This window comes from Pinus tabuliformis, chromosome 6, assembly GCF_031772625.1.
Source record: "Pinus tabuliformis cultivar Carrire ecotype Pingquan chromosome 6, CPIR1, whole genome shotgun sequence".
Taxonomy (NCBI): Eukaryota; Viridiplantae; Streptophyta; class Pinopsida; order Pinales; family Pinaceae; genus Pinus; species Pinus tabuliformis.
Window position 1 is genome coordinate 362236617 of NC_142292.1, and position 26887 is coordinate 362263503.

General features: G+C 40.2%; 1 protein-coding gene across 1 annotated transcript in view; it reads right to left on the bottom strand.

Annotated features, from left to right (window-relative positions):
- LOC149258799 (subtilisin-like protease SBT6.1) overlaps window positions 1–26887 on the bottom strand; it is a 327819-nt gene that overhangs the window by 195870 nt on the left and 105062 nt on the right. Inside the window, 1 exon segment of the mRNA XM_089416280.1 lies at window positions 7711–7827. Coding sequence (XP_089272406.1) covers window positions 7711–7827 — 117 coding nt within the window.

Below are 26887 nucleotides of genomic sequence, written 5' to 3' on the forward strand. Positions count from 1 at the left end.
TGAATGCAGTCTCCGAGGACTGGGAGACGTTTGTCCAAAGCATTTTGGACAGAGCAACTCTCCCCATTTGGGAAGTGATGAGGGCAGCTCTTCGACAAGAAGGGATCAGGAGGTTGACTAAGGCGGGGAGTAGTGGTAAGGGAGTTCGAGTCAAGAAAGAGGAGGAGGAGGATCGTCTATAGCATCTGCGGCACAACAAGGGAAGAGGAAGAAGAAGGACATCTCCAAGGTCAAGTGCTTCAATTGTGGGGAGTTGGGACATTATTCATGTCAGTGCCCCAAGAAAAAAGGCAAGGGAGAAGCTTCCGACTCAAATGCAGCTCCAGCAAAGGCGGAGAAGGAAGTCGAGATTGATGACGATTGTGCCATGAGTGCTCATGTACCTCTAGAGAAGAGGTGGGGTCAATGTTGCAGGAAGCGCCCCCCCCCCCGGATCCTAGGCCCGAAGCGCGCCCCGTACGGAAGCGCCCAGGAAGCGCCCCCGGAAGCGCGCTTCCGAAAATGGCGAAGCGCGCTTCCGAAATTTTTAGACGCTTCCTGGAAATTTGGAAGCGCTGGCGCTTCCGAAGCGCCGAAGCGCGCTTCCTATGGCGCTTCCCAGACGCTTCCCAGACGCTTCCCAGGCGCTTCCCAGGCGCTTCCCAGACGCTTCCGAGACGCTTCCAGAAAAGCTTCCGAAAAAGCATTTAGAAAATCGTTTTTTTTTCAATTTTTTTTTAAATTTTAGGTGAGTTTGCTTGTTGGGGGTGGGTCCACCTTGGGTTAGGGTGACAAATGAAAGCAAAAAAAAATATAAATAAAGCAGATGCTCCCTCATCTGGTCCCTTGGTTCCTAGGTTCCATGGTTCAACACCAACAGCAGGGGGTTCTTCTTCATCAGTTTCAGTGCCACGACTTCCAGAGGCACCATCTTCTTCATTGCCACCACGTGGAGGCCCGCCACCACGTTCTATTCGTGGTGGAAGGAGGAGAGATTAGTAGATATATTCACAATCTACTACTTTTTGTCATAGATTACTCATTAGACTTGTAGACTTGTGAATTTGAATTTTGAACCTTTTTGGCTTGGCGGTGACCAAGTGACATATTTTGTAAACATTATTATTTGAATTTTGGACATGACAAATGTTGACAGTTGCTCACTTGCTAGATAAATCATAATATGCTCTATGTTTTATGTTTTATAATATGCTTAAATGTTTTATGTTTTATAATATGCTTAAAAATTTGATGTATGTTTGTAATAGCTAGAATATAGATGATTGTTGTACATACTAGTAACTACAATGGAATCATGGATGCCATACCTATCTTGATTTATGCAAAAATATGCATGTTTTCATGTCTTCTACAATTAATTTGGTATTTGGGGTGTTTGTTTTGAGTATAAATGCAAAAAAATATAAAAAATATATATATATAGCAGACGCTTCCGCGGACGCTTCGCTTCCTAGATTTTTGGAAAATGACGCTTCCGCTTCGCTCCCGCTTCGTGCAACATTGGGTGGGGTGACATCGAGTTGTCGTCAGGAGGACTACATACTAAGGGCAGGATCCTTGAGGTGACCAAACTCTTGGATCACATCCGGCTACCAGAGCCCTTAATGACAGTAGCATGATGACAGGTGTCGGGTGGAGCAGCAAGGAAGGGCTAGAGTGCAGAGTTCTATAGCAGTGCAGTAGAGGTTGCAGCAGTGCTAGAGGCGCAGAAGAGGTTGCAGCAGCGCAGTGGCAGCAAAGGGAGCACAGGTTAGCAATAGAGGCAGCTTCAGCATCACAAGGCTTCTAGACTGACCGGGATGTCAGTGGTTGGGAGAAGTCAGTTACTTCTCGATAACTGAGTTGCAATGCAGCAATTAACTGTGACAGTGCTAGGGGCAACATGGGCAACACATTGAGAGGGAGCTGCAGTACAGATGTAGCAGTGGCAGTGGCAGTGTCATGGGCAGCAGTACAAGAAGCAATAGTGCAGGGGATGTGAGGCAGCAGGCAAAGCATCAACACAAGTACCGATGCAGAAGATCAGTGTGATGCTTCTATGGTGAAGCATTACTAGAGCACATTCCTCGCTAAGAGGGAGTGTTGATTTTTGGTAGCATCAGATGTGCTATAACCATGAAATTTGGTGGAGAGGCTAAGGCACATGAGATCTCCAAGACCCAGAAATTGTTTGGAGAAATTTCACCCCGATGGTCTGAAAGAGGACTCTAATGCAATAATCATCTCCATCATATGAGCTGTCCTAAGGTGGAATTTGGCTCTAGTTGCCAATTTTAACACTCCCTCTCAACTAGGGAGAATTCTACCTGCCAATCATCATGCCAACCTGTCATCCTATACCATCATGCCATCACTTCTCTGGTCTGCTCTGCTAAACCATGAAGTAATAATGAAGAAGAACTGATCGAGAGTGCATCATACAACTCTCCACTTACTAAAGTCAATCCTTGATCCCAGATCAAGTTGTTGAACACCATGCATCCATCAGTAGTGCTATGGTCCTTAACCAACTTTTCCCAACTCATTGGCCAGATGAGAGGTACTTCCCATGAGTCCCGCACTCTATGAGTAGGATGTATGTCGGGGCATCAACAGGAGAAGGTGAACCACTCATCCTGCTCATATTCCATAGGAGAAGGTGAACCACTCATCCTATGCATATGTCAATCGTAGGGGAAGGTGAACCACTCATCCTACATGCATGTGTTTGGGTAGGGGAAGGTGAACCACTCACCCTACACACATGTCAACCATAACGGGGTATCACAGGGGAAGTTGAACCACTCACCCTATATCCAGCACACCACTAGGGGAAGGTGAACCATTCACCCTATTGTCGCTCATAACTAGCTCCAAGAAGTACCCCATGCCCCCAGTAGCTCCCAAAGCTCTGTGTACAACTCATACAGGACCCTCATAAGAGGGTCGTTCCACAACTCCAAGTCTCTCTCGAAAGGTTAAGAATTTGACCTTCCCGAGAGGCTTCATGAGAATGTCAGCAACCTGCTCATCTGTCCTGATGTGTTGGAGCCTAACTGCTAATGCAATAATCATCTCCATCATATGAGCTGTCCTAAGGTGGAATTTGGCTCTAGTTGCCAATTTTAACACTCCCTCTCAACTAGGGAGAATTCTACTTGCCAATCATCATGCCAACCTGTCATCCTATACCATCATGCCATCACTGCTCTGGTCTGCTCTGCTAAACCATGAAGTAATAATGAAGAAGAACTGATCGAGAGTGCATCATACAACTCTCCACTTACTAAAGTCAGACCTTGATCCCAGATCAAGTTGTTGAACACCATGCATCCATCAGTAGTGCTATGGTCCTTAACCAACTTTTCCCAACTCATTGGCCAGATGAGAGGTACTTCCCATGAGTCCCGCGCTCTATGAGTAGGATGTATGTCGGGGCATCAACAGGAGAAGGTGAACCACTCATCCTGCTCACATTCCATAGGAGAAGGTGAACCACTCATCCTATGCATATGTCAATCGTAGGGGAAGGTGAACCACTCATCCTACATGCATGTGTTTGGGTAGGGGAAGGTGAACCACTCACCCTACACACATGTCAACCATAATGGGGTATCACAAGGGAAGTTGAACCACTCACCCTGTATCTAGCACACCACTAGGGGAAGGTGAACCATTCACCCTATGGTCGCTCATAACTAGCTCCAAGAAGTACCCCATGCCCCCAGGAGCTCCCAAAGCTCTGTGTCCAACTCATACAGGACCCTCATAAGAGGGTCGTTCCACGACTCCAAGTCTCTCTCGGAAGGTTAAGAATTTGACCTTCCCGAGAGGCTTCGTGAGAATGTCAGCAACCTGCTCATCTGTCCTGATGTGTTGGAGCCTAACTGCTCCCCATTGTACCATATCCCAGATAAAGTGGTACCTGATATCAATGTGCTTGGAGCGGTCGTGGAACACAAGATTCTATGATAAATGAATCCCACTCTGGTTGTCGCAGAAGATCACAGTCGTATCTAGCACGTGCTCAAATAGCTCACTGAAGAGCTTCCTCAACCAGACTGCTTCACAATAGGCCATACTTGCAGCAATGTATTTGGCCTCGGTGGTGCTTAGTGCAATCAATTTATGCTTCCTGCTCATCAAAGATATTGAAGCAGACCCCAAAGAGAAGCAACATCTAGACGTGCTCTTACGATCCACCACACTGCCAGCCCAATCAACATCTGTATATCCATGTAGCCTCAAATCCCTAGCGGTGTATCTCGGTCTATGGTGGAATGTGCCCCAGAGATATCTCAAACGATTCTTGACAACAATCCAATGAATGTGATGAGGCTCAACCATATATTGACTCAACGTGTTCACAACAAAGCATATTTTCATACGGGAGTTGACCAAGAACATCGATGTCCCCACAAGTTGATGATACTCGGTAGGATTTGCCAATCCGTGCCCAGGAGCACTTCCACATAGCTTCTTAAAGTTGAATTCCATCAGAGTAGTCACAGACTTGCAATCCACCATCCCACATCTCTCAAGTAGCTTCACAACATCTGAGAAAGGAAAATCTCACTTGGCTTTTGCCAGACCTCCAACCCTAGGAAATAACACATCAGTTCCTAGGTCCTTCATCTCGAACTCGAAACCCAACCAACTCTGGTATTGATGAATGAGAGGGTCATCACCTATCAGAAAGAGATCATCAACATAAAGGACCAGAATGAGAGGTCTGTCCTTTTCAACCTTGAAGTATAAGTTCGGGTCAGCATCGCTTCAACCCATAGAGGACTTTCTTCAACTTGCATACATGTGTCTCATGATCTTGAACCTCGAAACCCTCGGGTTATTCCACATATACTTCCTCCTTCAGCAAACCATACAAGAAGGCTGTTTTGACATCCATCTGATGAAGCTTCCACCCTTGCGAGTCAACAAGGGCTATGATAGAACAAATGGTGGTATATCGGGCAACTGGTACAAATATCCCATCGTAGTCTACTCCTTCCTTTTGAGAGAAGCCTTAGCTACAAATCTGGCTTTGAATTTCTCAGCACTCCCATTAGCTCCATGTTTGATCTCTTAGAGTCATTTCAAAGTGACCACAAACTTATCCTTGGGTCTAGGAATCACATCCCAGACATGTTCCTTTCTTCCCAGATGCATCTAGTTTGTTTCTTTTCTCTTTCGGCACATCAAAGTATACATGACAACCAAAAATTCTAAAATGAGAAACATCAGGTTTCTTACCGTTGAATACTTATTTGGGTGTCTTGAAGTCCAAAGCTTGATGTGGACATCGGTTTTGGACATACACAACGATGTTGGCAGCGTCTCACCATAAGAACTTCGGAAGACCTTGATCATGAAGCATAGCCTGGGTGGTGTCAATGATAGTACGATTCTTCCTTTCGGCAACACCATTTTGTTCAGGAGTTTATGCATTGGTAGTCTCCCTCTTAATGCCGACTTCTCTACAATAGTCTTTGAATTCCTTTAGACTCATATTCGGTCCCATTATCGATCTTCAGAATTTTGATCTTCTTCCCTGTTTGATTCTCGACCAAGGCTTTGAAGGAAAGGAACCATTTGAATACGTCGTTCTTCTTCTTTAAGAAATAGATCCATGTCTTGCGAGAGGAGTCATCCACAAAAATAGCATAATATAAATATCCACCCAAAGGTGTCACTTGAGGGGAATGGTCCCCTTGTATGTTTTCCAGCTTCACATCCCTGACAAACACCTTCATGATTCAAGTTGAATTCATCATCCCTGTGACCATATTCCTTACATCGGGTAAGGATTTGAAATGAAGTGAGCAAATCTTCGGTGCCATAATTCGGATTGAAGAGAGGTGTTAATACCTACACAGTATGTAAACATACTCCTTAAAATCTTTGGGCAAGTTAGCTTTCAGAAAGACCATATTTTGAGGGCAAGGTTTAAAGAAGCACCAGGGTTGCGGCAAATAAAACTGCAAGGAAGCTTAAGTTATGTTTTAGGAAGGGTCCGACTTACATGAGCAACCCTAGGGGCTCAACCACCGCCAGACTGCAATCCTGGGCACTCCTATAGCAAAATCTCATACCAACGAGAAAAAAAATAAGGGTATTTATGCAAGCCCAGGGATTGCATGACACAATTTCATCACATGCAGCTTGATTTGGTAAATAGAACAGAAAAAATCCCAAGAGGGATGTTCTCACAAAACTCCCAAGCAGTGGCTGTTGTTGATATTCATTACAAAGAACTTTGTATTATGAAGCTGTAATATCAATAGGATAGCATCAGGGCCTGGTATGCCAATTAATGGAAGACATACAATACAAACCTTCAAGGCCTCTTTGGTGGAACCATTGTTAGATGCTTCACCAAACAGAAAACAAGCAATAGGAACAGGGAAAAATAATGTTGACAACAACATTAGCATTTGCATAAACAGCACTATTATCTGGGAGTACCTAAGCCATAAGTTACCAGCAGATGCCCTATGGGCAAGAACCTCTGCCATCCAAGGGTGGCCCAATCTAGGTACAAAAAAGGAGAGCTAGAAAATCCACAGGAAGGACATAAAGAAAGCAAGGGGAGAATACAACATACACCCACACACCTACAAACCCTCATGCCAGATTTATGTACACTTGTTTTTATCTTCACTTACATCAGCTATTTTTGGTCATTAACAACATTAAAATATTTTCTCTCTCTCTCTTCATTTTGATCTGTTGAGGGATCAAGCTTAGTAAAGGCATGCCTGAAGAAGCATGACCTTAAGCCCAAGGATATCTGCAACAACAACTTCTTTACAAGTTCCACAACAGATTTGGATGTAAATGGTTGGAAAGATAACACAAACATTGTAGTTACCTAGATCCAACAAGAGTTAACATAGATCCCCACCCACCACATTTTATCATCCACAATCATCTATAAAGGAATTTATCAAGCATGTCACAGGCCACTTTAATGTTCAGAGAGACTTGTAGGCATAGCTTCTAACTCTGGCCATGTTTCCTCAATCTCTCTTGCGTTAGACATGCAGCTCCATTTATATTCCAATCCTTCCATCCCACTAAAATAGTTTCTACCAATTCATTTTATTATCAAAATGTAGAAATACTCTAGGTCATTTGTCAGACATTAATAAAATCATATCTAGATCATAGATAACTCCATGTAATTCCCCATGCCACTACTGTAAATGATGTATATGTAAGTTCCATTTACAAATTTGGATCCCCCGTTTCTTTCTTTCTGCAAAGAAAGTTCTCCAGGATCAAATACCAACTTACTTATACTTTGAAAAGGTTTGCATGAGGATTCAAATTGAATTCCATTTTGACAAACAATAGTTTGAACAGATATACTGCATACATTTTTTCTTCCAAATTCATCCTGCTAAACAAAGAATTGTGTAGTATGTATATATAATCATGTTCAGTGTATTATGTTCTTTGTTGTAATAGCTTGAAAGTATAATATATGGTATATCACAATAGAAAATGTTGGATACAGAAAGTACTTTCATTCTATTTTCAGAAAGTCAGAAACAGTAGAAAGCCCAAACTAGACAACAATTGGCTTCACTATATTTCAATTGACAGACTCCCAAGGACAGATCTCTGTTTGAGATTAAAACACCCTCAGTGTGTATCAGAAAACTCTTGACCTAAATGCCAAGCATGTTTTAATGAAAACAACACCTGCAATACCAGTAGAAGAGTCTTTACCTTCTCCACAAACGGGCGGTCCAGGTAATCAGGGCCCCCAATGCTCAAGTTCAACACATTCATCCCAGTTGCAATAGCATAATTGAACGCGTCAAGGAACCACGATGTGTATGAAACCTGCAACCAAGCTGAACAACAATCCTCTCATCATCTAGGAATGTCTACTAACTAAAATGAAATGAAACAAGAACTGCAAAAAGGTTATAAGGATATAATAACTACAATATAAACAAAACAAAAAGGTAGCAAAATGAATTCACCAATCCGATCAAAATGGCATGAAAATTCTGTTGGGACTGAATCCATCTAATGTTGCAAGTTTCCAATTGAAAAGGAGACAAAGTCAATCAGAATATAGCGTGTGAAGTATCCACATCACTGAAAGAAATAACAATACAAGAAACCATCACAACATCATTCACAAAAGCATAAGCATTGAAACTCCAACTCAATATATGTATAGATACATGTATGGTTACCATAATCATACCCATTTCTTTTAAACATAACCAAGAATTTTGTATTAATTTAAATCTGCATCTGGGTTGCAGATTTGCATCAGTATTTGTGAAGCGAACAAAGTTCGTACTTCAGGTTAAATACTCCAAAAGACAGAACATGTAGATCTCCATTGAGGATACAAGAATATATATTAAATGTATGAATAAGAATGATGATACAAATGAGAGTGAAGGGGCCTGCTTATATACTAGGCAGTGCCTCTTCATGGAAAGCCATGTCCCATTGAGACATGCCCTTCAGTATTAATTACTAATTAACTAATTGTTATTACAATTATCCTCATTATTTACATTTATATTATTTATATATATTTATTTGTAAGATTGCCTTCCTGCTCAAAAAAGCTTTGTCCTCAAAGCTTGTTGATGCAAAAGGCTTGATCCGTTTTTCGGTTTCAAATGTCTTCTCGTGTCGGCACTTTCATCTTCATTGATACAAGTTGATATGATCTTCTAAGTGACAAACAAAATTGTCACACTAAGAAGGGATCAGACCATAATAGATTAATCTTTTGTGGAATATTCTGATCACTGGAATTTTGTAACGAATTGTCATCATAGGACTGGATTGAGGTTACATCAATATTCTTTGGAACATCAGTTTGTTGTTTCTGCTCTGAATAGTCCCAATACATAGCTTGGTTGAGTTGTCTACTCTCATGATTCGGATGTTGATAGGGAACTTTTTTTGTTTGACTTTCCCTTATTAGGTGTGTGGAAATTTTTTGATTTTCTTCTTGTGAGGATGTTGTTGAGTTGGTTACAAAACCTTCACTTGGGATGTTCATTGTCTAAACTGCAACATTTAAGTTTGTATTTTCTTCAACTTGCTTGTTTTCTTCCTAAGTTGTGACATTCACTGGATCGGTATCTGTTGTTTTTTCGTCAACTTGAATTCCTACATTTGATGCTTCCTTCTCGATAAGTTGTTGTAGCTTGTTTTCTAATGACTTCTTATCCTTCTTAAGCTTCTTAATTTGCGTCAGCAATTTTTCACTATGGTTTTTAAGCCGAAAAACTTCTTCATTTTTGTCGGCAGTGATCTTGTCAACTTCTCCTTGCATATTTTGTAAAACTTTTTTCCTTCTTGAAAAATTACTTTTCTAATATCTTGGATGTCTTCTGATGTTACTAAATATGGCTTCACGGTGACATCTTGTAGTGCTATTTTTTTTCTTTTTGTAAGAAAATGTCAACCCAAGGTGAACCTAGAATTATATCACTATTGTCGCAAAATAAGGTTTTAACAGTGAATTGGGAGACAAAAGTATAATCTCCAATACTTAGTTGTAGATTACTTATGTCATATTGTTTAAGACCTGTGTCAACAAAATTCGTTTCAATTATATTCGATTCGGGGATCACCAATCGGTTAACACATTTAGTACTAACGTAATTATTATTTTGTGTAAGCTCAATAGAGATGCACACATCATTTCCCGCAAGTGATCCTTTCATTTTAAACAGCATACTGACGCATATCCTAAAAGTTTTAGGAAATCTCCCCTCTTTCATTTCCGACTTCGACTCAATTTCTTTCTCATCAACAATTGTCTCCATTTTGTTTTTTCAATATGAACTTTGGGTTTTTAAAAAATAAACCTTTCTAAAATATTATTCCCCTTTTCTTTTAAATTACAATACCCTTGAACTTTATAAATCTTGGCTTTATAATGTATGATTTTAATATATTTTCAAGTCTCTTTTTTTCTTTTCTTTTTTTCTTTTTTTTAACCTTTTACACAAATTAAAAATCTTTTTCTTTAATATATACCCTTCCAATTGTGATGAGAAGACATGACTATGCAAATGGTCACGAGACAATTTTAACTTGGAGTATGAATGGTCATTTGGAAATTGTATACCCTTTCAAATCTTAAAAGCCACGATTAAGAATATGGACACGACGCGAGACAAGCAGAGGCAACTCACCACTTAATTACCAAATGGTGGCGATTTCCATACACCGATTCAAAGTGACAATAATTATGAATTCAACAGTGTTAGCGTTCATTTGGTACCTAACAACTCAAGGTTATAATAAGCCCTTCGCTTTATATTAGCTGGTGAAGGATCACAGTCAAAGAATCATCATATCTAGACGTTGTCCCTATGCTTTGATGGATAATCATGTCGGGTTTTCGGGACTGTCTATTTTTTTTTACTTAGTGTGATGTTTTCTACGACAAATGATGGTAGCAAAATTTCCAAGTGAAGTGAACAAGCGGCACCAGGGCCACGATGGTGTGAGCAGGGCAATTAATCAGCGGCGGCAGAGGCGTTTTGCAATGATGTTTTGCTCGCTCGCTTGCAATGATGTTTTGCTCGCTCGCTTGAGGAAGAGGTCGTTGTTGGTGTGCGACTTGTGCGTGAGCAAGAAAAACATTGTAAAACAGGACTAGTGATGCGGTGAAATGATTACGGTGGAGTAGGAATGGGCGTGGCAAGTAGGTCTGACGGAAACAGTTGTTTGTGAGCAATCTGCAGCATCGTTGGGAAGTCTTGCGGTTCCGACCAAGTATATTTTTTGTTTTTTCTTAATTCTCAATTTTTTTTATAATTCCATTTATATCTTTTGTCTTGTTTTTATATATCTTTCGTTTCGATAATATATATATAATAAAAATAAAAAACAACAAAAATTAATGTTGTTTTTTTCAATCATTTTTTTAATACTAACTTCTTTCTTCTTCTTTTTTTTATATTTTCTAGTTTTTTATTTTATTTCATATATCCTCTTTTTTTTCTTTTTTTCTATATATTGTTTTTTCCTTTTATATTTTTTTCTTTTGACCTATTTATTTTTAATATTCTTGTTTTCAAATAATAATTTATTTATTTTTAATAATTTTTATTTTGTTTTTTTTTCTCTATATATATAGCTGAAACCCTGATGACGAGACGGAGAAACTCCAAATTGTAGCAAAACGTTTGAATGACAACGAAGTTGACGGACTTCGATGGCCAAAGAGCTGGATCGGAGAACGAGCTCTGTGCAACCGCTGAAGGATCGAACTGCTCTGATACCAAATGAAGCGAACAAAGTTCGTACTTCAGGTTAAATACTCCAAAAGACTTGGAATATGTAGATCTCCATTGAGGATACAAGAATATATATTAAATGTAGGAACAAGAATGATGATTCAAATGAGAGTGAGGGGGTCTACTTATATACTAGGCAGTGCCTCTTCATGGAAAGACATGTCCCATTTAGACATGCCTCTTCAGTATTAATTACTAATTAGCTAATTGTTATTACAAGTATCCTCATTATTTATATTTATATTATTCGTAACAATTTGCCTTCTAATTGAGTTCTTCTAACAGGGCTAGAGGCCCGCTTTTTCTACAATGCATCAGCAAAATAACATCATGAACCTTGATTCTAGTTGTGAATATTATATAGCAAATGACCAAAATTTGACATGTTTTGACTTGCATGAGACTAGTGATGGGGGGATTACTGTCCTGACCCGAAGGAGAGACGGTGGAGGTTCCATCTTTAAATCAGGCAGAGGAGGATGAGAACTAATAGAGTTTGTTGAAGAGGAGGAAGACTGAAGGCCTTGTTGACCCGAGAGCTTCATATTTTCAATTTTGTTCCCAAGTGCACAAATTCCGTCCTCCATTCTTTAAAGATACAGCCTCTGGCTTACATGTCCATGGTGGTGGAGCATTGTCATCATTGTGTGTGTGTGTGTGTGTGTATATATATATATATGATACTCTCATTTGTATCATCATTCTTATTCATACATTTTAATATATATTCTTTTGTCTCAATGGAGATTTACATATTCCAAGTCTTCTGGAGTGTTTAACTTCAAGAACGAACTTTGTTCATTCTAGCGGCATGGTTATGTGCCCGCCCTGCGAGCGGGTGTATGGTGCGATTGTTGTATTCGTTCAAGCCATAAAGGTCGTGTCGCTGGGTAGAGTGTTGGATTCGAGTAGGGGCAGCCTCCCTTTTGTAAATTATTGTAAAATTTCAGAATTATAATGAAAGCTTAATATTTAAAGATTGTTGTTTTGGTCTATTGTTGGCATGATGTACTTGGTTTATGGTTATGAATTTCGCACATAACTAAACATAAGAAAGAAGAAAATAATAAGTGTAAGGCGTAGTCCAGAAGAAAAATATACTAAGTATAATGCCTCTTGTCGGTGTCGCACGGTGCCTCAAATGGTGCAACCAACTTAGGGGTGTGAGAAATGGCCTGCCTAAGGCTGAAGCCATAAGATGGGAATTGATAAAGAAAAGGGAGTGTCACAGAGCTTGCATGACAAGCCCCAGAAATCCCAGCTTTCACTGTAATCATACCTACTGACTCAAAATACTTGGAATACTTAGCATACCCTCACTAGTTACTCTTAGATGTATTAAAAATAGAAAAACATATAGTTTTTGCATGAAAATTCACTTATAAGCCAAGTCATAGGACATGTCCCTCAAGGTCTTATGTCCTGTATTCCACGTGCGAGACACAAAACGTGGCATAAAAGGTGTCGAATACGGATTTTATCATGTCCGAAAATCCTGACATGTGTTTGTGTTAATTTAGGTATGTTCTATGCTTAGAGCAATTTATTTCAATTTTCACAGTTAGCTCAAAATCTTTTTATATGTTCTTCAATAGTTCAGTAGAGAGAGAGAGAGAGATAGTACAATTCCAACAGAAGTCAACACTTTGACTTATCTAAATAAGAGCATAGATCATCTCTAAGAAGATGATACATGAGGTAGTTGAACTCAGTTGAAGACATGTTGCTTCAACTGATTCTCCAAGGTGACTCCATCACCCATTATAGTGTTGCACCTCGTCATCATGTTGCACCCATCATCACTATGTTGGACCTCATTACCATGTTGCACACATCATATTGTTGCACCTTATGTTGCACCTTCCAGTACTGCAACATCTTGTTGTACCTTATCATCTTGCTGCACTTAAAAGTGTTGCCTCATCCTATACCTCACTGTGCCCATCATGTTGCATCTCATTGTAGCATTTAATATCACTGTACAGATCTTTGCAAGTGCTGCACATGCTACACTTCACTTCATTACGATGCCCATTATTATGCAGCAGCATTCTATCTCATTGTTGCACCATGATTGCTTGTTGTCCCATGTACCATGCTCCACCATGATTGCATTTGTTGTTGTCCCACTGGAATACCAACTGCTGATAAGAACTTCTTGACACACCATATAGAATCTCCTCATAAATGAACAGACCTCTCTAATCAAACAAGTCAAAGCATGACCCAACACAAGTTACCATACTTTTGCACTTCTGTTTATGGGCAGTGTTTTGGTCACTGGTTAGGGCTCCCACTGTAACCTACAGCAACCCAACAATCATGCCCAAAACACACCTTTAATTTATGTGGCCTCCTCTCCTCTTCAAGTTATGTGACCTCGTTGTTTGAGGAGGCACCTACAGCTCTATGTTTGACCCTCAAAACAACACCTACAGGCCTGCGGCCTAGTCACAACAGAACAGTCCCTTACTCGGCCTGTTTCAGGAGGAATCCCTGCGTTTACTAGCCCAGAACAGTCCCTTACTATTGCAGCCCTCCAGCATGGTACTTCAGCCCTCCTTCCAGCACTCGGTTACCTGAAAACGTCCCTTCAAACTCACTAGCCTGTCTTCCTAACTGTGGCTAGGGCACCTGCGTATTTGGGCAACATGAATAGACCTGTTATATCTCTCCTTTAGGCAGCGTAGAGGGCAAGTTGGGCAACATATAGAAGTAGGGGTCTCCTCCCTTGAATTGCAGCTAGATCATCCTCCTTAGGACTGCGGCTAGGGCATCCTCCTTAGGACTACTACTAGGGCATCCTTCTTAGGACTGTGTTTTCCTTGCTAGGGCATCATCTCTAGGGAAGCTCCCTTAGTCTCCTTTCCTCCTGCATCTAGGGCTTCATCATCTAGATTTCTCTTGCCACTAAAACCCAGAACAAGTGGAGAGAAATCAAGAGTGAAGTGTGTGTAGAAATGACTATCAAGTCACCTCCTTTTATACTAAAACATTGAGCACATGTGGGGGTTATTTGGTTGCTGGCCGACCTTGACGAATTGTCCCCTAACACAAATAAATTCATATCTTCATGAATACTATTTAGAATCAGATGATCTTTAGATCAATCCTACACCTCTCGATGAGAGGAGCCCAAGAAAAATATCAGCTGCCATAAATAAGATGACCCACATGGAGTTTGGCCCTAGTTGCCAATTTTAACACTCCCTCTCAACTAGGGAGATCTCCATCCGTTGATCCATCTGCCAGATTGTACTATCTCTACCATCAGTGCCCTGCACTACTCTACTGAACCATGAAGAAGAAGAATTGATCGAGAATGTCTCATACCATTCTCTAATGACCCGAAGTCAGTCCCATGTCTCATACCACTCTTACTGATCCAAAATCAATTCCAAATAAGGAAAGTGTATCATACCACTCTTATTGATCCGAAATCAGTTCCAAAAGAGAGTGAGTTATATCACTCTTACTGACCCGAAGTCAGTTCCAAAAGAGAGTGTCTCAAACCACTCATATTGACCTGAAGTCAGTTTCATTGATCCCAGATCAATATCATCCTAGCATAGGGAGTACGGTAGTAACACGATGCGTCCATTAGTACTACTATGGTCCCTATCATCATTTCCCTACTCATTGGCCAAATGAGAGGTACTTCCCATGAGTCCCAAATTGCATGAGTACGATGTATGAGTACTTCCCAGGAGAACCACTCATCCTGTCCATAAGTCGCCACGGGGTATCAAAGGGGAAGGCTGAACCACTCACCTTGTACACAGCACACCATTAGGGGAGGGTGAGTCGTCCTATGGTCGCTTGTTGCTCCAAGAAGTGCCCCAAGCCCCCCGGAGCTCCCAGAGCTCAATGCATGCATCATATAGGACCCTCATAAGAGGGTCTCTCAACAACTCCAAGTCGTTCGGGAAAGTCACAAATTTGACCTTCCTCAGGGCTTTGACAGAATGTCTGCAACTTACACATTAGTCCCAATGCGATGGAGCCTCTCTTGCGCATAGATGTACCATATCCCAGATAGAGTGGTACCTGATGTCTACATGCTTGGAACGATCATAGAATACGAGATTCCTCAATAACGAATCCCCCTCTAGTTGTCACAAAAGATCACGATGGTATCCAGCATGTCAAATAGCTCACTAAAGAGCTTCCTTAACCAGGCATCTTTACACAAGGTAATACTCATAGCTATGTATTTGGTCTCGACGGTGCTTATAGCAACCGACTTCTGCTTCCTACTCATCCAGGATATCGAAGCAGAACCCAAGGAGAACCAGCACTCCGAAGTGCTCTTGCGATCCTCCACGCTTCCTGCCCAATCAACATTCGAATAACTATGCAGCTTCACATTTACAGCAATGTATCTCAATCCATGAGAGATTGTGCCCTGAAGATATCTCAGAAGATTCTTGGCACCAATCTAGTGAGGCTCAACCAAATATGAGCCCAACATGCTAACTGCAAAACATATGTCCGTACAGAATTTCACCAAGAAGATTAATGCGAATGAGTTTATGAAACTCAGAGGTATTTCCCAAATGTGGTCTGGCATTACTACCACATAACTTCTGAAACTTAAGCCATCGAGGTAGTCACGGGCTTGTAGTTCACCATTCCAAATCTGGAATCCAACTCCCTCTTACTTTTGCAAATGAGAGGGTCTGCACCTGTCAGAAAGAGGTCGTCTTCATAAGGTGCCTATATGAGAGGTCTATCATCCACAACCTTCAAGCAATGGTTAGGATCAGCTTCACTACTAGTGAATCTCAGCTTCATCAGACAGCTATCAGTCCTCTCATATCAAGCCCGGGGTGTTAGCTCTAGATCATAGAGAGCTTTCTTCAACATGCATACATGGGATTGTTGATCATGAATCTCAAACCCCTCGAGTTGTTCCAAACCTGTGGACTTGCTGCATGAGGGGAATGGTCCCCTTGTAAGATTTTTCTTTCGGTACATCTCGAACATGTACCTCCATGCTCTTCTTGAATTCAAGCATCCATGTCACCATCTAACTCACAACGGGTAGGGCCTCATAATAAGCAGACCTTCGATGCTATAGATGAGATGTGTCAACTGATATGGTCCCCAATGGACCATCCTACAACTTGATACAAATTGCCATTCCTGAACTCAAGGATAAAAGCATCTTTGAAAATTCTATTTTCAAACACGTACCTTTCCATCGATGAATGCCACCTTGAAACCTTTGACTTCCATTGCCGAAATGGACACCAGGTTCTTCTTGCGATCAGGTACATAAAGAGATTCTTGTAAATGAATCGAGTTGCCCTCATTCAATTGATGGGTAACATTCCCTACACCCTTTCTGAGATAGGTGGCATTGACTCCAAGTATAATCCCATGATTGTTTCCATCTCTACCAAATTAGAGAGTGCACCCTTTTATCCGATGAAGTGCCTTGAAGCAATAGCCAAATTCCCAAAGAGTCTAGAGGAGAGGGCCAATATAAGATAATGCTTCTCTATCTTATCAGAAACAACATTTGATTATTCATACCTAGGGTTCCTAGCTTTCTTTCAAGAGTCGACTATTTCCTTGATGACCTGTATTACCTGTCATTCCTGTGATCATTGAAGATGTCTATGGAATGATTGTTATCATCATCAAGTGATGTGTCCCTACCATTTGGACACTCCTTCGCATAATGACCGAACTTATTACAAACAAGGCATCTGCCTTTCCTTCAACCCTTGGATCTGGACTTCCCATTGAAGTGATCTTTAGGCAAGTCATCAAATGCTTCTGTTGCGCTATTCTGATAATATTCTTTGCTTCGTCTTCACCCTTGGTGAATTTGAAGAGGGATGAGGAATCCATTGATCCTTTTGTCCTTTCCCAACTGTCTTCGGTGATTGCTCTTTCACTCTTGATTGGGCTTTGTCTTCACCTCAACTCTGATTCCATGTTAATTTAGGTATGTTCTATGCTTAGAGCAATTTATTTCAATTTTCACAGTTAGCTCAATATCCTTTTATATGTTCTTCAATAGTTCAGCAGAGAGAGAGAGAGAGATAGTACAATTACAACAGAAGTCAACACTTTGACTTATCTAAATAAGAGCATAGATCATCCCTAAGAAGATGATACATGAGGTAGTTGAACTCAGTTGAAGACATCAACCCACTGGTTAGGGCTCCCACTGTAACCTACAGCAACCCAACAGTCATGCCCAAAACACACCTTTAATTTATGTGGCCTCCTCTCCTCTTCAATTAATGTGACCTCGTTGTTTGAGGAGGCACCTATAGCTCTATGTTTGACCCTCAAAACAACACCTATAGGCTTGCGACCTAGTCACAACAGAACAGTCCCTTACTCGACCTATTTCAGGAGGAATCCATGCGTTTATTAGCCAAGAACAGTCCCTTAATATTGTGGCCCTCCAACATGGTACTTCAACCCTCCTTCCAACACTCGATTACCTGAAAACGTCCCTTCAAACTCGCTAGCCTGTCTTCCTAACTGCGGCTAGGGCACCTGCGTAATTGGACAGCATGAATAGGCCTACTATATCTCTCCTTTAGGCTGCGTAGAGGGCAGGTTAGGCAACATATAGAAGTAGGGGTCTCCTCCCTTGAATTGCGGCTAGATCATCATCCTTAGGACTGCGGCTAGGGCATCCTCCTTAGGACTGTTGCTAGGGCATCCTTCTTAGGACTATGTTTTCCTTGCTAGGGCATCATCTCTAGGGTAGCTCCCTTAGTCTCCTTTCCTCCTGCATCTAGGGCTTCATCATCTAGATTTCTCTTGCCACTAAAACCTAGAACAAGTGGAGAGAAATCAAGAGTGAAGTGTGTGTAGAAATGACTATCAAGTCACCTCCTTTTATACTAAAACGTTGAGCACATGTGGGGGTTATTTGGTTGTTGGCCGACCTTGACGAATTGTCCCATAACACAAATAAATTCATATCTTCATGAATACTTATTGGAATCGAATGATCTTTAGATCAATCCTACACCTCTCAATGAGAGGAGTCCAAGAAAAATATTAGCTGCCATAAATAAGATGACCCACATGGAGTTTGGCCCTAGTTGCCGACTTTAACAGTTTGGGTTGTGGCGAAAACATGCCCTAACGTGTTTCGATTTTAAGACACAAGTCCCACAAAAATTAGTTGTTAGAAGTGTGTGACTTGATTTTTATTTAGTTTTTTTGTCTCTATTCATGAGGTATTCCACCAAAGTTGAGTTTGTTGTGTGTTTTCAATGTTCACATCTTGCTAGAGTTGCCTTGTGTTTTCAGTGTTTGGACATCAGCGGAGTTGCCTTGTGTTGAGTGTGTGACTAAGGGATTTGTAGGGTTGAAAGTGCAACTAAGAGTTATGACCTAAGTTGCAGGAAACGTTGCCCAGGGGTACATTTCTGGCTAGAAACGAAATGGAAACGAGGAAACTCGTACCATACAGCCTGGAAACTCGTTTCCGACCGTACTGGCCCATTCTATGCTGGGGAAACGTGGCTAGTACGGCTGGAAACGAGTTTCCAGGCTGTACGACAGAGTTTCCAATTAACACTTGACGTTTTCTTTTTCTTTTTTTTCTTTTTTTCGCTTCTATTTTTTTATTGGGCAACTAAAATATCTTCTGGATGCTTCTAGATGCCTCTCTCAAGTTATAAAAAAAAGGGACTTTTTTGAGTGGGGCAGCCTAATGTTCAAGCTTGGCCCTAGTGTTGATATGCAATTCATGATAACGTTAAATTCTTAAAAGTAAAAGTGACATTTCATCCTTGTCACTTTTACTTAAATTTTTAACATTACCATGAAATGACTCAGGATGTTTGAGAGTGGTTTCACCCTCATTGGATTTCATACGACGAAAGTAGAATTTTAGATCTCACTCAAAATCCAGTAGACTTACCTATTTTTCAGGATTTCCAGATTGGGGGGATTGCAATGTTTCCATTGGATTTTGTCATGTACTAAGGTATGGAACTCGTATTTAATCAAGAGAACCAAGCCCTCTATGCAGGGGAGACTCCCAATAATCAAGAGCACCTAGGTACTAGGGTATGGAACTTGTATTTAATCAAGAGCACTAAGGTCGTTCGACCATGTAGTAAGAGACTCCCAATCAAGCACGAGACAAGAAATTAGAAATTTCTCGTGGCTGATTTTGGATATTGCTATTTTCATTATGTGATCATTCATGAGTAAATGTGATGTAAATTTAGAGACTTGTAGTTTATGTATTGACAATTGACAATTTAATCATAATATAATAAATTAGAATGTATCATGTATGCTTTATGATTGCACATATTTCTTAAATGTCCTAATATATATATATATATATATATATATATTGCGTTTCGTACCCATTCCCATTTCGAAAACTCGTATTCATTTTCACGTTTCGTGCAACTTAGGTTCTGAGATGGCGCTGAGCATGCGACTGAGAGATTCGTAGGCAGACCAGAGGTGCCTTTTGGCTTGCATACCTCACCGAGTAAGCATCAATCTGAAAATTTATTATTTGAACCTTATCTATGTATCTTTGCATCATTCCTCATAAATTATAAATTATATAGTTTCTTGTGCGATGATTGAAAAATTGATCAGTGTATAACATAGCTGCCCGGAGAATGAATGGTGCTATCACAGGTCACTGCCTTAGTGGCATCCTTTTCCACAATTTGTTGCAAAGATACCTTATAGGTCTGCCTTTACTACAGACTAAATGTCAAAAGGATAAAGGAGATATTGTAGATCACACTCAGCACGCTGATCAGATAGATGATCATAACTTTTATCAACAAAAATCACTCAGAATGGTTCCCTAAATGCTATCTTATAGGTGGAAAGCATACACACTAAAGTTGTTCCTGTATGGCATATTCAACCTGCATCTGTACATCTTCCTATTCTACTGTGAAATCACTGAATTTGTCTGTAACCCAGCTCCCTCCCCACTAAAAATCATGATTATCAGGCTGCTAGTTGGCTGCAGTCTGACCTGGCAGATATATGCTTCTTCCCTCACATAGAAACAGTCATATGCATGCTGATCTTTGGACTATAACCTCTTTCCCAAAGTACAGGCTGCCATTTTTCTCTTCTTAAAAATTCTGAGCAGCAGACCTGTAAGAAATTCCCTTGGTTTTGGGCCGATCTCTGTCATTTTTCTGACTGGTCCACTAGAGCAAATCTCACTGAGGCCGACCTTTGTTCAACCCTAGATTTGAGAATGGTTTGTATAATTGTTAAGCAAATGGGTTTCAGAATTTGCATTGGTCTCTACTTTTTGAAATGACTGTTGGCATATGAATTTGTCACCATTGGGGTGTTCAGAGAAACCCCACACACTGAAAATTTAAATACATCACTGATTCACTAGAAATTTGTCACCATTGGGGTGTTCGGAGAAACCCCACGCAATGAAAATTTAAATACATTACTGATTCACTAGAAATTTGCCTTGTAAACCTAAATAAAATTTAAATCAAGTTTGAAAACCTTAACAAAATTTAAATCGTAATGATTTTTTGTGACATGTTTAATTGTTTTTTGTGTTGCCTTGTAAACCTAAACAGAATTTAAATCAAGTTTGTAAACCTTAACAAAATTTAAAGCAGAATGATTTTTTTGTGACATGTTTAATTGTTTTTTTCTGTAGCTGAAGGATTTGGCAACTGTTGCAACTTGCAAGTCAATTTTTTACACCTGTGGACTGTGTAACAGTAGAAAGTTAGCAATAAATGGCTCAATTGTCCATGGTAACTGACAGAGATCAAAGGAAACGCAAGGGTGGTGCTGTTCTTGGTCCCCCCTTGCCCTCCAAGGTTTTCAGTATCTGCTGGTGACACTGCCCCAAGTGCTTCAAGTGAAGCTTTAGGTGCTTCTAAGTGTTGAAAAAACAAGTAGAATAGAATTTCTGAACTACTGGTAATTATTTGTTAATGTACCAGATCTTCTTTGCAATTTATTTCACTCCATCAAATAATTACACTTTAGAAATTAAATGAACAGTAAGGAGAAAGAAGAGATCACAATGTACAATAACAAGAGACACCAGAATTAGGTCAAAGACCAGGGCAAAAACCTACAAGGGAGAAGAAACCAACCAATTCCTTTCTTAGAGAGATCCTTCAACAATACATCAAGACATGGACTATACTGACCTAAAAAGGCTTCCACAAGTGCTAAGTCTCCAGATACAAGTGACTGCAATACAATGTCCAGCAAGATCATAAAAGAGAGGCTGATCCTCTCATCATGCTACTGAGATCAAAGCTTTCTGGGGCTCGAACTTCAGATCTCCTTAGATTGAATCAAACTCAGAGCAATATGTGTTTGGCCTTCAAATCAAGGATGTCCCAGAACTCAGATCAAGACTGATCTCATATCTGAGCTATTTCGGCCAAGATTGCAGACCTCTGGAGGTTCGGATCTAGGTCTTAATATAGACCTGTAGCAACTCGGTTTTTCCACCAAAAGATAACCCTTTTATCTCAGAAACAAGCCTGGAATAGCCCTCCAGATCTCGGCCTAATTGCAGACTTCAAGTAGGAAGACAAAATCGGATTAGGGCAGACCTTACGAACCTCTTCCTCAGGATTTCGGCCTAGTGCAGACTTCAGATCCTCTTGGACAGACTTCGAATCTCTTTCAAAATAGCCTCAGACCTCAGCTCCAATCTCAGATCAAAAGGGGACTTTGAATCATTGAATCTAATGCCTCTCTAGGTCTCGGCCTAGAGATCAGACTTCAAGGGATAAGGAGCAGACTTCGGACCTCTCTTCTCAATAGCCACAGACTTCAAACTTAATCCACAGATGCCACAAGATAGAACAGGCTTCTGTGAGGTAGAGAATAGAGACTTCTTGCTGGATCTAACCTTTTTCTGCTCTCTAGAAGACCTTCGCATAGATAAACAGATTAGATGCCTGAGAGATCGAGATGTATTTGAAGGAGGACGAGCGGTGCTCTATTTATAGCCATTGAGAGATCTGAATAGGTTCCTTTTAGGGCAAGCTGACTTGAAGCCTCTAGGAGGCCAAATTTTGAAAATTCAAATTTTTACTTTTCCCTCTTTAATTTTGGAGCCGACTTAGCCACTTTTGAAGCCGACCTAGCACTTGTGGAGCCTCTTGTTTATTTACAAAAACAATAATAATTTTCTTTCTTTTATGTCATGTAAAGTATGGCTTACAAAAATATATTTTGATCATTACAATGGCATGAAGAACATGCTACAAGAATAATAATTTGTTTTTCAATATTTATGAAGACCATGCTACAAGAATAATAATTTGTTTTTCAATAAAACAATTTATGAAGACCAGGCTACAAGAATAATAATTTGTTTTTCAATAAAACATTTTATGAAGACCGACCATAGCTACATTTTCAACACTAAAGCACACATATGACCCTATTGTATCAAGACAACAAGCACAACAGAAAAAATACCCTCTATGGATGTATGTAACAAAGAAACAAGGGCCAAAGAATGGTGGGGGAGGGAATGTCCTTTGGCAAAGGCAAATTTAAGAGCACTTACTTTTGAGTTAAGGGCCATTTGTTGGGCCTTGTGGAATTGGAGCATGCAAACAGATCATTGTTAAAGACAGAATGAATTTGGAAAAGGAGGATGCAACTGGCTTGGGGAATGTGGTGACAGCAAGCAGTGTTATCAAGACCGGACTGAACAGGTTTGAAACAGTTGGTCTGGCCATTTTCAGCCTTAAAACGGTTCAGACCGGTGCAACAAAACGAAAATGGCCAGTTCGGTAGCAAACCTGCCAGTTCTGTTATAAAACCGGCCAGTTTGGTACCGAACCAGTCTATTCAGTGCAACCCCCTAACAGCTCATGCGTGGGGCCCATTTCAAGCAATTTTTTATTATTTTTTTATTTTTTATAATATTTTTCTTAGTTGGGGCCCAATCAACAGATTTTTTATTACTGTTGACTTTTTAATTCTTTTTCTTAGTTGGGACCCATTTCACTTGTTGAATGACATGGTTTATGTTCAGTACAACCTCAGGTTGAGGCGAAACCAGTTGCTAAATAAGGTACTTGAATCAAACAACATAACTTTGGATGACTTTGATCTATCATCAGGGTTGTGGAGACACAGGAAGAAGCATTTGACAATGAAGATCTTTCTTGGATGGACTTGGACCCACTTCCAACTCCACCTTCAAGGCCACGGGAATCAAGACAAAATCCCACTAGAGATCCTTAGTCTACTACTGCTAATTCTAAGGATGAAGATGAGGGGGAGGATGAGGATGTTGATTCTGATTAGTAATTTAGTACTATTAGTCTACGTTACCGGATCCGACAGCAGGGGGGCCAAGATCCACGGATCTGATCCGGATCCAAATACGGATACAAAGGAATATGGATGAAATACGGCAGGTGGCAGATCTTTCTTCTTGGGAAACAGATCCTCCTTGCCGGAACCGCATCCTGTTTCATTTGCCGGAACCCGCAAACTTTTTGGCCAAAAGCCGGAACCCGCAAAAGTTAAAACTTAAAGCGTGTGTGGAGGATTTTAGGGTTTTCATTTTTTACTTTAGCTAAAGGTAGTGTGGTCCCTCTTTGTCAGCAGTGCACCCAACATTCAACAAGCGGAAATTGGAACAGGCGGCTTTCAGATTATTCAAGCATTCAGCGCTTCAATTTGGAATTATTCACTGTTCAGGCATGCCGCATTTGTCATTGTCATTATTCACTATTCAGGGGTTCAGGCTTCAGCGTTTGTCGTTTGCTGGACCAGGTCACACCGTAAGCCTGCAAGGTATATTATATTCAACATGCGTTTGTCTATTGAATATTCCGTTGATTTATTTACGCCGCAATAGCCTATGATAAGTCGTATTCGGGCCAACACCAGTTCACTGATAATGGGTTCATCCCCACCTTTAGCCACTCCATCAAACTTATATGTAGCCACCCCGTCAGACTTGTTCCAACTTCCTTGTACATAGCACCAAAACCTCCCTCGCCTAGCTTATTATCTTCATGAAACTCCCCTGTTGTTTCAGTCAATGTGTCCAAGCTAAACACTATGTGGAGATTGAACAACGATCCTGATCCCAAGAAGCCATCACACCTTCCCGAATTTGATAAATTTTTATATACATATATACAAAAGAGAAAGCATGGAAGTTAAAAAAATTGATCATTAGAAGCTAAAAGTATTTTAAATGTTTTATAAGTTTAAGTTCAAAGAATAAAGTATGTATATTTTAATAGAATTTATTAGTAAAATGGCAAATGAATCTTTATTCTATAAACAACAAAGTCTCAGACACTAATACAGTGATTTAATTTGGTATCATATATGGGAAAGAATATATATGACTGCAGAACATGGTTGGATCTCTATGTCCTCTTATCGTATTATTAGAAATATTAATAATAATTGCATTAATGCACCGAGAAGTTTTCTACCTTCAAGAAGATATTCATATTGTAGTGGTGTGTTAAAACTTAAATGAAGTGTATTTTAATTTTTAGTATTTAATTATACATTGATAATTATTAATATATTATAATTTGAACTTTATATGCAGTACTGAGTAAGGTAACTTATAGACCATTATCATTATGGAACCTGAACCATCACAGCATGAGCAGGGTGAAGGGGAAATCATCAAAATAGACCCAAAATCTCCTCTATGGCAGTATGTGGAGATTATTGGAAAACATCTCGGAGGTGGTTCATCTAAATAGAAGTGCAATGAATAACAAGATATCAAAAATGGCTCATATACTAGCGTGAAGGCCCATCTCACTGGTCAAACTAACACAGGGGTGCATGTATGCACCGGGCCAAAAGATGCAAATGGAAAACCTGGCAAAGGTTTGAATCCTGGAAAAATGAAATTCTATGCATCTTTGCAAGAAGCTGCTAATAGGAAGCTTACTAAGGGAAAACACCTTGTGCAAAGCTCTACAACTAGGCCTCCATTACCATCTCGGCCTACTGCCACAACTAATAAAAGGTCCACTCTAGGCCCTCTTGAAGCAGCTTTCAATAATCAAGGTAGAGACATAGCCGATGAACATGTATCTCGTTGCATCTATGCAAATGGGCTAGCATTCAATTTGGTGCGTTCCCCTTATTGGCAACAAATGATTAAGGCAGTTAATGAAGCACCAAAAGGGTACAAAAGCCCTAGATATGAAAAGGTCTGCACTACTTTGTTGGCATCGCAGAGACAATATGTGGATAAACAACTACAGGCACTCCGAGATACATGGGCAGAAACAAGGGTGTCCATCATTTCTGATGGATGGAGAGACCGAAGAAACCGTCCATAAATTAATGTTGTTGCAGTATGCCCCCAAGGAACAATGTTTTTGAAGGTTGTTGATTGCAGTGGAATAGAGAAAGATGCATCTTTAATATCCACAGTTCTTCTTTATGCAATAGAAAGTGTGGGGCCACATAATGTTGTCCAAGTCATTACGGACAACGCATAGGTTTGTAAAGCTGCAGGTTTGATTGTGGAGGGTCAATATGATCACATCTTTTGGATTCCATGTGCAGTACATTCATTGAACCTTATGGTTGCCAAGATTGTGAGATTGAATGGATTAATGAAATATATGTAGCAACAAAAGAAATCCAAATGTTCATAACCCATTCAATGTCCCAGGCCATATATTGAGGCTTTGCAAAGTTGGAGCTACTGAAGGTACTTTTTTTTAATCAATATTATTTCAAATTTCAAAATTTGTATTGCAAATTCTTAATTTTAATTACAAATTTGTATATGATTTCTCATTTGAGATTTGACTTTTCGAAACTTGTAAATAGCTGAAACTCATTTTGCCTCCCACACTCTTGCCATAAAGAGACTTGTAGGGGTGAGACAAGCATTACAAGCAATGGTCATTGACCCTCTTTGGAAATCATGGAGGACTTCCACTTTTGATAGAGGGCAATAAAATCAAGTCCATAATTCTTGATGATGCATGGTGGGACAAGGTCCAATACCTTCTACGATTCATTGAACCAATCTTGACCTTAATCAGGGCATTTGATACAGATACACCTTGCTTGGGGGAAGTTTATGAAGACATTGATAGAATGTTGGAGAGGATAAGGGAAATTATCAGGGCAAGAGAAAATGAACCTTATGAAACATTCTATTATTTAGCGAAGGACATAGTTACAGAAAGGTGGAACAAAATGACCACACCATTCAACCTTCTGGCATATGCATTGCACCCTAAATACTATCATTCCAAAATTTTGTCTTTACCTGGTAGAACAGTGCCAAACAAGGGTTCTGAAATGCTACAAGGATACAAGACAGCTTTGAGGAAAATTTATAGATATAGGGGAGTTGCAATGGAAGTCCACCAAGAATTTAGAGGGTTTGTACAGTCTACTGATAGCTTTTCAGATCCAGTAGGTATGGACGAATGCGGGCATCTTGATCCTATTACTTGGTGGGGCTTCCATGGTGGGGATAGCATTCATCTCTCTACTCTAGCCACCAGGGTGCTATCACAGGTTTCTAGTTGCTCATCAGCTGAGAGGAATTGGAGTACATATGGCTTCATCCATTCAATGAAGCGAAACAGGTTGGGAGCAGCAAAGGCTAAGGA